The 18,260-nt window shown below is 41.9% G+C and overlaps 1 protein-coding gene and 1 long non-coding RNA gene across 2 annotated transcripts in view; one reads left to right on the forward strand and one right to left on the reverse strand.

Moving 5' to 3' along the window:
- Window positions 1-3,675: 3,675 nt before the first annotated feature.
- LOC119886364 (calmodulin-binding transcription activator 1-like) overlaps window positions 3,676-18,260 on the reverse strand; it is a 51,032-nt gene continuing 36,447 nt past the window's right edge. Inside the window, 11 exon segments of the mRNA XM_038697045.1 lie at window positions 3,676-8,213; window positions 8,979-9,050; window positions 9,129-9,274; window positions 10,115-10,183; window positions 10,362-10,608; window positions 10,702-10,850; window positions 12,046-12,578; window positions 13,213-13,480; window positions 13,574-13,652; window positions 13,732-13,916; window positions 14,451-14,599. Coding sequence (XP_038552973.1) covers window positions 8,138-8,213; window positions 8,979-9,050; window positions 9,129-9,274; window positions 10,115-10,183; window positions 10,362-10,608; window positions 10,702-10,850; window positions 12,046-12,578; window positions 13,213-13,480; window positions 13,574-13,652; window positions 13,732-13,916; window positions 14,451-14,599 — 1,973 coding nt within the window. The 3' untranslated portion in view covers window positions 3,676-8,137.
- LOC119886365 lies at window positions 17,003-17,820 on the forward strand. Its single transcript, XR_005441477.1, has 2 exons — window positions 17,003-17,154; window positions 17,259-17,820. It is a non-coding gene; the product is annotated as an uncharacterized LOC119886365 (long non-coding RNA).

An 18,260-nucleotide genomic window follows, 5' to 3' on the forward strand; every position in this document is an offset into this window, starting at 1 on the left:
AATTTTACCCACATGACCTTTACTGTGTAAACTTTGGAAAATTGACGCACTCTTGGTGGAAAAGTTTTTATTTCTCTGAGGAATACACAGTGAACGTCTTGTTAATGCAGTGGTTACACATTTATAAGAGGGATATTCCGCTGTCGGACTTACCCTGAAAGCAACTTCGCTGCGACACCAGCGAATGACGTGGACCCACCTCGCGCTGTGAGTCGCAGACAGTTTGTGCCAAAGCGGACAGTTTCAGTAGGCTATAAAATGTAACGTTAAAAACTGAAGCCCTGTCTTGCTCTGTTGGGGGTTGTAAGCGGCACTTTATCAGAGGTGCTGAAGTAGTAAAATATAATAAATTCTCTTTAAATAGACTAATGACGTTAGTCTCCCATTACGCCTTTTTCTTTAGACAGAGAACACAGATACATGGGAGATATTCTGAATGTGCAAAAAGTTTTGAACATGAGCAGATAAATTACAGTGTTTCCCATACGTTCATTTATTTGTGGCAGCCTGCCATAATATCAACGCTGACCGCCACATATTGATTTTCGATCGTATTTGAGCTGCAGGCAGCGCGTATTCGCGCAGCACATCCTCTCGCTCGTCTCTCTCATCCGTCCTTTGATCTCTCGCTCTCTCTCCCGCATGAACACAGCTGCACAAATCTGTCCAACACAACGCTGTCAATGTCGGAGACCCAGCTATTAAAACTTATTAGCAAGCATGTAAGGAGCTAATAAGGAGAGCTAAGTTAATGTTAGAATACAGCTGGGTTTTCGAGGCTAGCGTGCTGTATATAGCTGCGCCACAGTTAGTCATTCTGTGGGATAAGTTATTAACAGATGAGCTAATAAAGTCCAGTCAATAACTGAATTAAAACGGATGAATTTATCATTGAGATGAAAAGGGGCCACAAACACATTTAAATAGGTTACTTCCCCACAAAAGTGGAGGTAAGACTTAATCATGTGTGTTGACTTAGCAGGGATGATATTAAATAAGTTGATCTACAGGAGAAAATTATTTAAAAGCAATAAGAATGCCTGAGGGCCTCACTACATCATATTCTATTATAATTATATATTTTGAATTGTTATCTGCCACTTAAATTTTTAGACATTTCCACCATATATTGGTGCAAAAAAGGCAGAAATTGGAGGAGAAATGTTCACCAGAATGCAGGATAAGTGTTTAATGCTCAAAATCTTCTGGGGGAGGACCCCCATACCCCCCACTTATTAAGTGCCCCATCAAAGAAAACAGTAGCTGGTTTCACACACAGTTTCTGGGAGGAACATTCACTTATTAGTTAAATATAATTACTTTTCACATGGCTTTTTTTGTTACCTTTTCCATGTTTTTAATTTCAATAGTAACACTAAAAAAAATCAACAATATTCAGGGCAAATAGCAAACTTCTTTTTTCATTGGGGGCGGTAAGTGACCTGGATAATGGATAGGGGGGCGCTGGCCCAAAAAAGGTTGAGTACCACTTGCGTAGAACAAAAGGACATCTGTTACAATGCCGGGACACAGAAAATGAGACTTATATCCATGAATGTACAGGTGCTGGTCATATAATTAGAATATCATCAAAAAGTTGATTTATTTCAGTAATTCCATTCAAAAAGTGAAACTTGGATATTATATTCATTCATTACACACAGACTGATCTATTTCAAATGTTTATTTCATTTAATTGTGATGATTAAAACTGAAATAATGAAAATCCTAAATTCAGTATCTCCGAAAATTAGAATATTACTTAAGACCAATACAAAAAAGGATTTTTAGAAATGTTGGCCAAGTGAAAAGTATGAACATGAAAAGTATGAGCATGTACAGCACTCAATACTTAGTTGGGGCTCCTTTTGCCTGAATTACTGCAGCAATGCGGCGTGGCATGGAGTCGATCAGTCTGTGGCACTGCTCAGGTGTTATGAGAGCCCAGGTTGCTCTGATAGTGGCCTTCAGCTCTTCCGCATTGTTGGGTCTGGCGTATCGCATCTTCCTTTTCACAATACCCAATAGATTTTCTATAGGGTTAAGGTCAGGCGAGTTTGCTGGCCAATTAAGAACAGGGATACCATGGTCCTTAAACCAGGCACTGGTAGCTTTGGCACTGTGTGCAGGTGCCAAGTCCTGTTGGAAAATGAAATCTGCATCTCCATAAAGATGGTCCAGCAGGAATCATGAAGTGCTCTAAAACTTCCTGGTAGACGGCTGCGTTGACCTTGGACCTCAGAAAACACAGTGGACCAACACCAGCAGATGACATGGCACCCCAAACCATCACTGACTGTGGAAACTTTACACTGGACTTCAAGCAACGTGGATTCTGTGCCTCTCCTCTCTTCCTCCAGACTCTGGGACCTTGATTTCCAAAGGAAATGCAAAATTTACTTTCATCAGAGAACATAACTTTGGACCAGTCAGCAGCAGTCCAGTCCTTTTTGTCTTTAGCCCAGGTGAGACGCTTCTGACGCTGTGTCTTGTTCAAGAGTGGCTTGACACAAGGAATGCGATACGTCTGTGCGTGGTGGTTCTTGAAGCACTGACTCCAGCTGCAGTCCACTCTTTGTGAATCTCCCCCACATTTTTGAATGGGTTTTGTTTCACAATCCTCTCCAGGGTGCGGTTATCCCTATTGCTTGTACACTTTTTTCTACCACATCTTTTCCTTCCCTTCTCCTCTCTATTAATGTGCTTGGACACAGAGCTCTGTGAACAGCCAGCCTCTTTAGCAATGACCTTTTGTGTCTTGCCCTCCTTGTGCAAGGTGTCAATGGTCGTCTTTTGGACAGCTGTCAAGTCAGCAGTCTTCCCCATGATTGTGTAGCCTCCAGAACTAGACTGAGAGACCATTTAAAGGCCTTTGCAGGTGTTTTGAGTTAATTAGCCGATTAGAGTGTGGCACCAGGTGTCTTCAGTATTGAACCTTTTCAAATTTTCTGAGTGAATGTACACATTATACAAGTTTCACTTTTTGAATGGAATAACTGATATAAATCAACTTTTCGATGATATTCTAATTATATGACCAGCACCTGTATTGCCCCAGTGCATGCTGGGAGGGTTTCCAATACATCTACCTCATGAAAATGCATCACATCAGCACTCAGCCAATCATATAAATGCTAATCATGGTTTCAAACTTCTACTCATTCAGCCTTTATTTCAAAATAAGAGCGCACTGTTACTAAAGATAACTTCATTCAGGTTGAGCACAGTCTTAATCATTGTCCACAAACTTTTCAAGCTGTTTTACAAAAGTGTTACTGTATAAATACTTTAGTTTGAGTCCAAATTGACAAAACATTCCAAACTACTACTAATGCTTCTCCACTTTAAGCATCTCATCCAGTTTTACTTTGATTTTTGCATCAAAACCTTAATGATAAAAATGATGAAAAATGTCACCTAGTCCTGAAAGTAGGTATAAGTATAATATTAGGCGTTTGAAAAGGTACAAGCTAGTGTACACAACAATAGACCCTATAAAATTACACATAACATGAGAAATATGTTTTTAAAAAATGTATTTGTATGTTTTGGAGGCATACGTTTGTATGATTACCCCCTGCAGCATGTAGTCTGCAGTTCAGCAAGGCATATTAGGTACAACCTTGTCTTTAAGAATATTGCAACCTTGGCAGAAATAAATATCAGGCAAAAGTTAAAGTGCAAATTTTCTTTTTATTCTGATTTCATTTTACAGCAGAAATTATGTAAAGCATTCAGAAGACATTTTCCACATATAAGGGCAATATTCAAAACACTTTGCATGGCCTCAGCAACAAAATATTCTTTTAAAAACATCAACAATTTAGTGATGTCTGTGCATGCACGTTTGTAAAACAAAGTAAAAACTAGGCTACAAAAAAAAGAGGAATGAAAGACTGAGATAGGCATGGAGAACACAACAGCAGGCAAGGTGGGAATACAGCAGGAAATGAGAGAGAGAGAGAGAGAGAGAGAGAGAGAGGGAAGACGGCGTGAAAGAAGAGGAAGGCAAGAAGAGGTCTAGCCATAGATTATCTATAAGGGTCTACCATTCTAGCATGCAATGTGGTGTTTGGCCACGCCCCCTCTCAAAACAAGGCCTGAAAGGTAATACCACTAATTTCTAGGCGGACTTATGAGAACAGAGGCCATCTCTGCGTATGTCTACCAGCTGTCTACTATGGCAATAATTCTTTATTTTATTTTTTACTTTTTCTACTCTACATACTCTTTTTACAGTCACCATCCTCTCCCAAAACATTTTGATGTATTTTCTGCAATCTGTGTGTCTAGTTTTGTGTGTGTGTGTTTACTGTGTGTGTTGACAAGCCCAAGCATGTGAACGCTGGAGTTGTGTCTGTCTGTGTGTGTGTATACAATAGATATAAAGGAGTCCAAAGCAGAGTTCTTTGTGACTTTAGTTGTGCTGATGTGAGAGGAGGGGGCAGTTTAAGAGGAGGTTCAAGTGATACCGTAGCATGAATGCTCCTGACAGCACTGTCCTGACCATGGCTGTCTGTCAGTATGATGAAAATTCAGAAAACATGTGAAACACACATAATAGAGATCTTCCAATTGTCAATCTTTCACTATATTATCTCTTGCAACATTTTTTTTAAATTAAGAAAATTGAGGTGACACGTGGCCGTTAACCTATTTTTGCATTATTTAACAATTGTTTGTATTAAGAATCTTGTGCGTTTAAGACAAGAGCAAGTGTACAAATAGAGATATCACTTCTTACTTGCTTAGAATTTAGTTTATATTCAAACAAAATCCTATAAAATCCGGGATTTGGAGATTTTTTTTCCTTGTAGAAAAAGTGACCCAAACACAGCTTGGGTGAAGCATACGGTTCACATTTTCTTCTTCACAAAATGAGACGTCATCAAAAACGTGATTTGATGATTCATAGATACTGATTAGTGAATGAACAACTGGAGTATCCCTAGCATACACAAATATGTACACATACGTATGCACACACAAATGTACACAGTCACCAGTAGTGTTACAACTCTGTGTCAGCGTTCGTTACACTCCACATACCATCTCCCTGTTCTTCAACCCTGAGTAAAATCTTAGGGAGAGATTTAATTGTTCCCAAAGACATAAGCACAGAGAGAAAGTGTGTGGTTTTATTTTGTGTGTGTGTGTGTGTGTGTGTGTCTGAATGTGTACATTTGTGTATGATTATGTATGTGTGCGCTTACGTGTGTGTGTGTTTGGTGTGTGTGTGTGTGTGTGTGTGTGTGTGTGTGTGGAGAGGGTGAGTGGAAAAGAAAGACAAAGAAAGAAAGTGTGTATGACAGCTATTTTGTCCTCTGGAAAACTGCTGGGTTACGCTTTCGTTTACATGCCGCAAGAACATATTTTGAGGAAAGACAGACATTGTGAGTCCATGCAAGAAAACACATCTTCATCCCAGCAGCGCCACATGCCACTGGGACGCTGAATAGACTCGTGACAGTGTCTTCCATACACAGAGGCTGAGTTCTACGGTTTTCTTGTTCTAATACTGCACAACTGACACACAAGTGGGGCATAAAGTGATACTGTAATTAGTGGTTTGTCTTGTAAAGCAACACACAGGCATCAATCAGGCCATGAGCATTCATTCATTCCACTGACAAATTAGAGCTTCAAACTTAGACTCGGATCAAGTTTAACACTGTCAAGTTCATTTTCAACACACAATTTAGGAAAATAAACAGGTAACTGGCAACCTTTTGGAGGACATACAATAGATATTTCCTGATATTAGCTTGCACTTTTCTGTTATTGAGCAGGCACTTTCTAAACAGAGCTTTCCAGAAGTCTAAAGTACACGTCGTACAATAATGGCAGTGACAATGAAGAGAAAAGAAAAATCAAATGATATGTAAAAAAGTTTTGACTGGAGGCCAGGCTGGATCCGCTGTAGGTGTGATTAATGCTCTTAATAAAAGCTAGTACGTTGCTGAAGCACAACCACATTGTAAAGAATGTAGCGCCCTCTTCCCTTTTTTTTTGGATCATCATTCATTGCATTCATATTAAAACAACCATCGTCTTCATCTCCATTAGTATAATTTTCATACTTGCATCATCACCATCACCATCTACACGTAAGTCAGCCGTAGACAAACTGCAGAACTTGTCGGAGGTCTACGGGTTGAGCTAGAGCTAGATCTCTTCTACTGTTTATTGTCTGTGTGTGTTGCCGCGGTGGATCTTACTGATATCTTTTGGGCGTTGGTTTCCCCAACGTAACATATTGTTAGGCAAAATAGCATTCATAATAATTGGCACTACTGGCAAAAGGGTTTAATTTTTGCTAGCCAAGAAACAAAAGCACAAAGTGTAAATGTTTTGTCTGAAAGATCATTGTTTCAGCTAACTTTGTTTTCCCACTTATAATTCTAACATTAGATTTTTCAGTTGCATGCTTTAACAAAATGTTCTTTTCAGTAACACTTATACTGGATACTCTTAAAGTGAAGCAGTTAAAATCCTCTCATAGTCCATAGCCACTAACGTGTTCTTTTTGCTGTTTCTTTGTCTTAAATCTCATGCACAATACTCCGTTTGTAATATCTACATTATTTACAAGCAATACAGCCATCCTGTGTACCCAGGTCTCTGTCTTAAGTTCTCATTATGGGAGTAAAATAATTTATAATCTTAAATACAGTCCTCTTATGAAAAAGTTTCAGGGTCCTCGTATCCCCTTACCTCGTCAGTTTATATACAGGAATATGCAATAGTCCAAAATATGGATTTGATCGCCCATACGGGCTAATATGGGGACCAATGCCCTGTTATAGGGGCAGGTATAGGACCCATGTCCTGTACAGAGCACGCATAGAGACCTCTCAGAGTCAAGAAGAAGTCAAGGCAATGGTATGTGACTCTCTCCTCAAAACCACAGTTAGGATTTAGAGGTTCACGCAAAGAACAAACTAACAGAGACATTTAACCATTGGAACATGTCATATTTTACCACACAAGGGGGGAAAACCAGTCTCAAGCTAAACCACTCTTGAGCCAATTAAATAAATAATTAGACCCCTGAATAAATAAAGTTTTAAAAAAAAGCACCCAAAATAAGTCATTTGTCCTTACACAGTTCACATTACACAGGGCAAGGATAAGTTGATGAGGACGCAAGTGAGACACAACTACACATAGAAATACAAAAGAAACAACACTAAAGCAGTTTGGCAAGCATGCAGGAGCTCGTGGCTCAAACACATGCATTGAATTGAACAAACACGGACACACCACGTCAGGCGAGCAAAGTGCTGCCTCTGAGAACGACTCCATACAAAGTCCATGTAACAAATTAAGACATCGTTATTCAGACCCCCACCATTATCTAACAATGCCCCTCTTACATTCAAGTGCAGTTCCTCCCCTTTTGATTGGGTGACTGATTAATAGGTTTGTAAGCCTGTGAGTCAGAGTGGTTGGTGGGATTGTGATATACTGATTCAGCTGAATGATTTGCCACTATAGCTCTTCGGGATGATGGAGAGGAGGAATAAGCGAAGAAACCTTGCATGCAAATGCAACATAGAAGTGAGTTTTTTGGTTTATGTTTTCTTATTCTTTCATGGATCACTGTTTGGATACAAAACGCAAAAGGTTTTGTATGTTTTTCCGCTTGTAAAAGTAGCCTTTATCTAGAGCCAGCTGTTCATCACCGGAGCCTTTCAGTGCATCCAGTCGCTGCCGTGAACGGCAGGATGTTGGCATCAGGCGCTTCCTTCGCGTCCTCCCGTCTGACTCGTCGACTTGCTTTTGCAAAGAAACATACCCATGAAGAGTGCAAAGAATGCCATGAGGTTAATGTGATGGCCTCCCAGTGAAACTGTGGAGGAGGATCAGTGCTGTGGGCAGAGCCAGGTCCCTGGGCTCTACCCAGCAGTCTGTCTGTCTGAGCTGCCATGATGGACACCTATCCTGTCCTCAGTCTGTCTGGGAAGAGTTTTTTTTCCCTCTTAAGAGAAGAGGGGAGAAAGGGTGAGAGATAACGAGGGAGGAGAGGAAAGAAAAAGGCAAGATAAGGGTTTGGGGAATGGAAAAGGGAAGTAGCTTTTGGGAGGATGAAAGAAAAGAATAAGGAGAAGATGGGAGGGGAGGGTTTATAGATTGCTCACAGGCTGAGGGGGCTGTGTGTGGGGCCTGGCGGTGGGCTCTCAGGACCCCTGGCCTTTCTCTGCTCTCTGGCCCTGGGAGAAAAATAAACACACATTAGAGGCAAACTCAGAGAGGGTGTTTTATTTTTGTGCGTTGACAGTGCATGTCTGTGTTTTTTTATATCCAAAGGCCATACTGAGCAACAGGAAAGTTATTCAACAAACCCCCTGTAATTACCGAAACACACGTGTGCGCACACACACACACACACACACACACACACACACACACACACACACACACACACACACACACACACACACACACTTTCTCTCTCAACCTGTTAACTTCCCCACCCTTCAAGGCACAAAAAAAAGAGACTGGCAGGCCAAGCAAGACACTTAAAGTCCCCTAGTGATGTCAGTCAGAACATGCCCCCAAGAAGACCATAAGCACGATTCGCTCCTCTATCTATCAGTCAATCATGCAGGAGCACCGGCATCATTCAGCAGTCCTTGAAGAGATAGAGAGAGAGAGACAGGGAGGGAGAAAGAGAGAGAGAGCGAGCAAGAGGGAAGGATCATAATCCAGGATCTCCCCTCCCCCTCCCTCCGCTGACATGCAAACAGGCATCAGCCACCAGGAGAGAGGGAGAGACAGAAGAGAGATTGAAGACTCACCCGTTTCAGAGGCCTATGGTCCATCAAGGGGCTTCGCAGGAACAGTAAAACAACACCAACTATTAGAACCAATGTAGTGAGCGCACGTGTGTGTGTGTGTGTGTGGGTAATGTGTATGGTTGTGTGTCTTTGGATGTGTGTGCAGTTTAAGGGTGTATGAAGAGTTGTACGCCTCACCTGTGGCGGCATCGGAGCAGGAACCTCAGGATCTTGCGAGCAGCCTGGTTTTGTTTTTTTGTTAGGAGGCTGCTGTATGCGAAGACACAGGAGTAAGAAAAACCTTCTACATAATTATACCCTTTGTGTGTGTGTGAGAGAGTGAAGTACCTGAGGGAGTGTCTATAGGAGCGGTAGTATTGCTGGATGAGGACCGCTGCTCTACGACTTTGTTGGAACTTCCTCTGCTCATGGAAACTCCGGAAACGACTCTGGATCAGGATGGCTGCCAGGGTCATCCTCTTATAAAGTGCATACTGAGAGAGAAGATAGCAGCGTGTCGTAAACGCTTCCATTACGAGACATGTACCTTTGTAATGTTGAGTCCTGAACACACGGGTATCAGAATTTTGTTTCCAGATTGGTGCAACAGATAAAAGCAAAATCACGAGAAAAAATGCAGTGACTTCAAATGAGTAAACTCAATGTGTAAATATTTGAGCTTTTCTCAAGTGAATGTACAGTGCATTAATGTGAATATACAGTCCTAGCCTAAACCAGATATGTGCGTGTCCTTTCAAAGCATGTTTGTAACATTTTTTTTTGTGCAAAAATCATCATGTTCTCAAGTGCTCAACATCTGCCAAAATAGCTTGTGCAAGTTGTGAAAGCACATTTTAAAAGCGACACCAAGTTTTGCGGTTATGAATGTTTCCCTCTGCAATCTCAAATCATGACCCACAGACGATGCCAGCGTACGAGCTTGTACGCTTAATGGTTTTGTTCATAAATGTCCACAATAGATCATGTTAAGCTGTCTGAAGAGAGTGTGATAAAACGCTCTACAATAAACAGATTTCATGATGTGAACGACTTTGAAGCTTCCGACTTCAATATGTCTTTGCGAATGACATGATTAAGCTGTATGGCTTAATTATAGATTAGTACATTAGAGCCATTACAAAGTTAAAAATGTCAATGCTATTAAAGGAAAGAGCAGTAACAGGATGTAGACAAGCTGCACTTACAGTTTCATTTTACTAAAATCAACTGCTAATTCACAACATTGCTCATCTATTAATGCTTTTATTTCTGGATATCTAATTCAGTACTTAACTGTGGTAGTGAGTTGATACTAGCTGTGTGTTAACTCTTACCTGCTTGTATCTCTTATAGCAGCGCTGAATCACTGCTGCAATCTCTTTGCGTTGTTCCTGAATGGGACCCTGAGGAGAGTGACATTAAGAGTTTGTATAAACAACATACTGTTAAACTGTTCATGGTCTTCTTGGGCAGGTTATTGTGATTTATGATAGAGAGAACTAAAGAGGAAGATAATTTGAACAAATGGTCTTCAGATTATTTCACAACCTCTGGGGCAAACTTGTATGACCATGTATATACCTTGTGTTTTCTGAGGGAGTGCAGAGCATGCCTGATGGTCTCATACAGCTCTCCCTGTTCTGCCTCAGTCATGGCTAGACAGGACGGGTCCAGTTTCAGCCTCTCCTCTTTCATAGCTGCACAGAGGAAGGAGGTCCAGTCAAAGGGGGAGGATGGGGCTTGCTTAGCCTGAGGACTATGCTGATCCTCAGGCCCTGAGAGAGAGTTTGGTTTGGGGCTAGGAGTCTGGGGCTTGAAGTTCAGAAACCTGGAGAAAAGTAGAGAGCAAAGTTTTATAGTGAGAAAGATTTACACTATTGGCTCAGTTAGAGGAAGTCAATTCAGAAATTCTTTGACTCACCTCTCCACCTCACTGAGGTAACCAGACAGTAATCTGACATCACTGCTGATCCCTACGTTCCTGGACTCTGTTTCAGTCTCCACAGCCTCCTGCTTAAGCCTACCAGTTGAAGCCTCCATGATGTGATCAGCTAACATTGTTATGTCCATCTGCAAGACACACAGAGCAGGTGTTACTTACATATTTTTACACCTGGTTTTTTAAAAGTGATCTTTTTAGCATTTATTTTTATACCTATACTGATAACACTCAACTCTACTAGGCACTTAATGGTTTAAGGGGATGACTGCTTATAGGAGGGCAAGTGAAAAATTAATGTTTGTTTTAATTTCCTACTTTATGTCCACACATTATCACGTTATCGGTGGTTTACCCTGAATGCTCACATTAAATGTGTTTAGCTCATACAAAACATACAACAATTTGACCGGAGTCCTTACCAAAACAACAACATTTGATCATGTAATACATCTTCTATCTTCTCTTCATGAGCCCTCTTGTCATGCTAGATGTGACTTCGGGGAACTTCTAACAGTTAGATGGGCCTCCTTTTTTGGGGATTTCATTGCATCATGATGTATACAACCACATGTCTTCCAGTGGTGGCTAATTATATTTCCTAGTGGAAAAAACTGAAGGCATCAGAGCTTTTATTACTGTAACCCCTTTCTTTGAAACATATTTATGGTAGTGAGTAGATAGATAAACGCTCAATTTTCTAAATCTAAATTAAAAACCTTTGTATCTTTATCATTTGGCCAAGCTCAATGTTGCACACTTACAATTAATCAATCTATTCCTTTAATGCAAGGTTTAACCCCTTCCTACTAGGTTCTTGTGAGAATTTAGCATGTCTGCCATGTGTGCACTTACTTGTAAGTGCACTTGATCATTCACATTGGTGTTTTTAGTCTGCCTATGTGGGAGTAACAGAATGGTGAAGATAGCACTGATGCCCCTGCAGCAGGTGCCTTATAACAACAAATTCAGATATAATCAACATGTGATGTAAAAACCCAAACTTCACCCATTATCTGTTTTACTGTTTATGTTAAATGTGTTATCAAAATTTAATCTTACCCCTCTTTGGCCCTTCCCAAGGTTTTGCAAAACATTTTATAACCTAATGATGTTGTCATGGGAGTTTTCCCTCATTCACACCGAGGGTTAACATTTGTGGAGAGTCGTTTTCATAGATTTTTAATGTATTGTTTCATGTATTTTATCACAAACATGGCATGTGCACACAAACTGTATACATTTTCCATCACATACAGTACAAAAAGTTCAGTTTTTGGTTAAGGAACAAGATCAGAACTGCCCCTAACAATCTGTTCCCCCTACCTGCAAGTCCTCTGTGTTATCCTGATAGGTCAGCAGCTCTGTCTCCTCTCCCCTGTCAGACAGCACTCTTTGGCGCAGGTGAATGGCCAGTCGTTCTTTTCCTAGAATCCGCCTGGCTAGGCTACGCTGCCCCAGAGTCTGTCTCAAACTCCACCTGGTGCCCCCTCCAGACCCCCCTATCCTGGCCTGCAGGTGGGAGAATGGAGCGCTGGGGAGCTGAGGCCGGTTAGGGCTGGAGCTGGCAAGAGGTGCGTTCTGACAGCTGAGGTTGGAGGGTTGAGTTTGTAGGGTGTTGGGGAGGAGAGAGCGCTGAGGGTTAGGACTGGGGGACGAGTTGACAAAGGAGTTGAGGGTGTTGGTGCCAGGGGTTGAGTTAGCTAGCTGTTGCTGTGTGTCTGGGTTGGGTTTGAGTCTCTTGGCTGGAGGTGGGCCTCCCTGTTCTCCCTGGGTTCCCTGTTGGACTCTGTGTCCTGTTTGGCTCCAGCTCGGGTTCTGGTTGTCTGGCTGGGTCTCTGCTCTGGCTCTTCTCAGCTCTGGGGAAACAGAGATAGTGAAAAATAAGAGCAAGTGACAACATCAATTCCTACCAAAGTGAATATGCTAAATTATTAAACGGTCAGTTTACTCCAAACACAAAAAATCATATTTCCCACTTATACCCTAAAATATCTAGCAATGGGGATACTGTTCGTTTTCAGACTATCCACAGAGACACAGCTAACCTGGCTATGACCGAAGGTAAAAAAAAATCCGCCTACTATCACCTCTAGAGCTCACAATTTAACACTTTATTTCTTGTTTGTTTCATCTGTACAAAATCCGTAAAACGTAAAAGCATTAATTTGTTGTTTTACGAGGGTTATTTGTCAGATGATTTCTTGGCTGGGAGCAATTTCCAGGCAACCAGCTGAGACTCCAGGAAGTTTCATCCAGCATTTGGATTTTGTTACCTTAGTTTGGACAAAGTCAGACCAGCTGTCCAGTCTTTATGCTAAGATAAGCTAATTGGCTTTCTAAAGTGGATATTTTAAAACAATAAAACTAAAACCACCTGCCAGACTATACGCTACGAATTCTTAGTGGGAAACACTTTTTGGGGGAACTGACCCTTCTACTACCACAAATTCTTCACTGATTGGGATAAACCAAAATAGCAGGCTTTCCCACCTGAGTTAGAGTTTGGTGTAGGGCTGTTGCTTATTCCACTGGTCTGTGACTCTCCTCTCCACCTGTCTATCCAAGTGTCAGCAGGCTGGCCCTGAGCTTGAGGAGTCTGTTGCAGCTGCTCTAAGAGCTCAGCCAATCTAGTGTGGCCCCGGGATCGGGCGATGTTGAGCGGCAAGCGTCCCAGCGAATCAGGAATAGCCAGAGCTCTTGGGTCCCACTGGTAAAGCACCAATGCTGCCTCAGTATGGCCCAGAGCACATGCCCACATCTGAGGAGGCCAAAGGAAAATGCAGATCACACACAGACATGGAAAGAAAGCCACATACACTCAAAACACCATTCAAAAATATTGATCACTCACCAGTGGAGTGCAGGAGAAGTGGTCTACGTTGAGTGGATCTACCTCTAGTTCGAGGTCAATACTGTCGGCATGCTTTGTGCTGCAGAAACAACATAAGTGAAATTAACTGGCACAGTCTGTGTATTCACAACTGTGTGTCATGTTGGTGTGTTACTCACCGCCAGCGAATAAGTGTCTGAATGAGCCCTGCATAGCCCTGAGCTGCAGCCAGATGCAGTAAGGTCATTCCTCTGGAGTTCTTACTGTGAACAAGCTGATTAGATGAAGCCCAGCATGGCTGAGACATCATCTTCTCACACACCACCACCACCCGGCCCTCGAATGAACCCTGATCGGTAGAAATCTGGGAAATGGGAGAGAAAAAGCGCATGGTGAATCTTAAGAGTTTCCAGGAGTTTAATATACAGCATGTGTCTGTCAAACATGTTTTTCAAGGTGTCACAAGGGTTTGTTTTACAGAGAAAGAGTCTACTGTTAGACAAATTGCAGAGCCTCTGACTCCTTGAGAGCTAGAGGGTCTGTAACATGCTTAGACTGTTATAAAGTCATAGATTTAACACTGTCGGCGGGGTGACCTAATACCTGAATGACTTTTGCAATACAATAAAATTCAGGAAAATATACCCTCATCACATGCCAGTCAGCTTTGATTAAGATTATATCAGAAAATACCACAGAGTAGATTCAACACCTCATATTTCTGTCTGAGTTCCAAAAATTGTGGGCTTACTGTAGGAGCTGAAGACTTGATTTAATTTTATGACTAAAGCAATTTCTGTTTTGTGTATGTCGTGAACCTGTGCTGCTCACTTGATACTGTTTCAGATTATAAAGCTGAAAATGTGACCCAAACTACATCACTTCTTCCTGCCCTTACTTGAGACTGCTGATCGGTGGCTCCTCCTCCTTCCACTCCACCGCCCTTGGTTGCCATGGTTTCTGAGCTGGGGTTCTGATTGGTTATCTCAGCCATCCTCTGTTCCATCTGCTCCAGACGCTCCAAGATGGACATCCTGAACTGGGTATCTACAGCAATAAAGGTGAGACACGCAGAGCCGTAAGCGTCGGCTAGTTGTTTGTTGCATTTAAGGAAATCAATATTGTGTTTTAGTAAATCCTACTTAGAGAGGCTTAGAGAGAGAAGCTCTTCTTTGTGGGGCTCAATACTGGAGAATAAATCCTGACTGAAATCCAATAATTCCCAACAATGGGAAGTTGGGAACCAAGTAAAGTATGTGTGTTTGTGAGTGAGAAAGAGTATACATCTCACAACAAATGTCAGTTTTGTGTGTCTGTGTCATGGCTATAGTGGGAATGTGACCCTTTGTTTCAGTGCCACTGCAGTTTTGCTGCAGTGCACATTATGTCATCCCACCTGCTGCTCTCTCACTCAGTCTGTCTATTTTTCTCTCATCTCATTTCGCTCCTATTTTTCCTTGTGCTGGCTGGCAGCCTCACACACTGAGCTGGAAAGGTGGAGCCATGACAGTGACAGAAAGGCTCAGGCTCCTCCCTCCCCTGCTCCACCAATCAGAAGAGGAGCAGAGTTTTCTGGAAATACAGCTTTGTTGGATACAGAGCAAAACACTCCATTGTGTCATCTGCCAAATACATAAGAAGTAGCTGTCTTCACCCATCATAACTGCACACACACACACACACACACACACACACACACACACACACACACACACACACACACACAGATACAAATACAGATGCATAAAGACACACAGAGAAGGAAAAGCATATATTTCTGGCCACATAACAATCATGTAGTGTCATGCAACATTTTAACAACAGAAAAGGATGACTGAGAAGACTGCAGGGATTGACATCTGCTGTGAGGATATTTTTTTGTGCTGAATTATAATAACTTAATTAACTGATACATTAAAATATAATTATAAAGCTGACAAATATTAATTTCAATTAGGTAATTAAATAGGGATGAAATGGTCCTTCATTTATCTGCCTGTACATGCTACTTGAGTCTAGATGCTGCAAGTCTCATGTTATGAAGGATAAAGAGAAATACAAGAACATTGGCAACTCCTCCTTTAAAAGTAATTTTAGGAATTAATTATAAAAATAATGAGTGTAGTCACCATGTCAAAGCATGCAATTATATCTTTAATAACCACATAATTTAAATGCAAATTTAATACATTATTTTATATTACCATTAAAATACTGCACACATATTCTGGTGGCACACGCTTCTATAAAAGCCTCACAGGATTACAGATGACTTATTGTCCTGCTCCTGAATGAAAATTCAGCTGCTTTTCAAAGTTTGTTTACTACCCGGTACCTGTGGATTTACTGACCAGCTTTGGACTCTGACACCTTTTCTTGCTTTGTCTGCATGGATTCTTCTCCAATAAATGAGGCTTTGCACAGGTTCTCACCCTGACCAACCACAACACAGTTTGAAGTGACATCACCAAACTCTGATAACACAAATTCTGCAAAACCCAGTTTCTTTAAAAAGCAGACCAGTGGGACAAACTTCTGTTGTAAAGATAACAATAATTAATGGTCTTACACTACATTTAATTTAAATCAAATCAATGTCCAGGTTTTAAATTTCTCTATTTCACAGCTTTTCATCATTTGTTACATGCACATCAGCAATTCTCCATGTATTCAAATTCATTTGAAATTAGTTTGACTCACTGATCCTGTTCTTCAGTCAAGTTAAATGAAACATGATTCATTAGACAAACAGGCTTTTGGCTCATATGGAGTAACGTTCACCGGTAAACATGAACATCTAAAATATGTAAACATCTTCAGCACAGAGTGTGTAGTTATGTGTTCAAACTTTGGGTGATCAACAACATGCCCACATGTGCCTACAGGCTTGGTATTATCTGGGTCTCTGCAGGAGCCACATTAGCCTCTCTTCGTGTGTTGTTATGGAGCTCAGAGGCGCTGTCCACTACTGGTGGTGCTGAAGCGGAACAGATCAACCAACAAGGCTAAAAGAAATCGAGCAGGCTCTCGCGTGCCTTTCAGTTCGAACATCTATCGTGCAAACAACGCGAGGACTTGTGGCATTTTGTCCCTCTCTTTGTCTGCAATCGACAGACGCTGGGCACCACATGTAGCCTACTCCAAATATTGTGACTGAAACGTGAAATAAAAATATTTTAAGGCTTTATAGTGATGACATCGGGATTTAGACAACAGGCACATGTATGTCCGTCTACAGCAGCACGGCAAAAAAAAACAAAAAAAAAACCCAGCTACAAACAACACAGACCTGAACGACAACGAATGAGCGCGTTTTAAAGTTATCATCAGTTTAAAATCAAACAAGCTACGAACCCAAACTGCGAGTCGCTCTATCTGCTGCTCTCTGTGTTCCCGCGTCTGCTCAACCCCGTTAGTTTGAAGTGTGCGACTCACACATTGCTAGTCCGACCGAGCAAAACACAACTAAGTGCAGAGGGAGAGAGAGAGGCAGAGAGAGGGGGAGAGAGAGCACCAGTCTCCACGTTGTGTCTGGCAGCAGACACGCTTCAAATCAAATCGGCCCGCCAGACTCGGAGCTGCAGGAGGCTCGGTCGTCATCGGTACAACAATAGACTGCACACAAACTAAACTGGGACAATGACATGTGACACAGACGTGTGCTGGCGCATATTTGCTTAAAATGATCTGTCTATTTTTTTCACAGGCAGTGAGTCTTTGATGTAGGATTTGAGGCCAAACAAAGGACCTGAGCGAAAATAACCAGAGCGCATATCCAGCTCTAGGCATCATCGTTGAAAGTCAAAGGCTGAGTCTATATACAGCGTCTCCGGGGCTGCACAGCACAGTGCCAGCGGTGCCCAACATTTTTGACTCTAAAGTGGACCGCGATTGTGCCTTGATGTCCTTCACTCCAGCAAACAGCCAGCCTGCTGTGACTGTAGAGCCGCATTGCCGCATTGCGCAACGCAGAGACGGGGGCGAACTCAGTGTAACCGAGGACATGCCTCGCCGAGGAGACCCGTGTTTTTCCGAGCTTCAGTTGCATCAGGAGATATATTTGCACAGAGAAGCTAACTCCCCCCACCCGGGCTGTGCAGATATTTGCAACCAATCCCCCAGCGGTGACTCAAAGAACATTTAATTGTCCTCCAACATCTCACAGTATGTTTTAATTTGATTCTGTATCATTGGAATCTCACAAGAACAACATCTACAGCGCCAACAAAATTATGATTTTGAGAGATTAAATAGATTCTTCTCCAACATGCAAAGACTCACAGTGGGCTCCATATTAATAGATTAATAAATTAGACAAAGCCTAAAGCCTTTATGAATGGGGACTGTGAAGATTAAAAGTACAGGTATATAGGCTACACTCACGCCTTTCACAGAACAGGTGTCAAAACTGTGTAGGTTCCTAGATTCCTTCCTGCATTAATCTGCAAGCAGGGTGTCAATAGAAAAAACAGCTGCACCCAGGCACAGAAGAACACAATTCAGCCAGATAGCTCGTCGACCATACTGGTCAGTACATCTATGCCTGTAGACAACACATCTCATAACATGACAGAGCACAATGACACCCACCCCCCCCCACACACACACACACACACACACACACACACACACACACACACACACACACACACACCCCAACAGGTTTTCTCACAGCTGATCAAAAGTGACAGAGGGCTAGGTGTAAAAG

Source organism: Micropterus salmoides, unplaced genomic scaffold, assembly GCF_014851395.1.
Source record: "Micropterus salmoides isolate LMB-PRFRI ecotype aquatic unplaced genomic scaffold, ASM1485139v1 Ms_hic_scaffold_4, whole genome shotgun sequence".
Taxonomy (NCBI): Eukaryota; Metazoa; Chordata; class Actinopteri; order Centrarchiformes; family Centrarchidae; genus Micropterus; species Micropterus salmoides.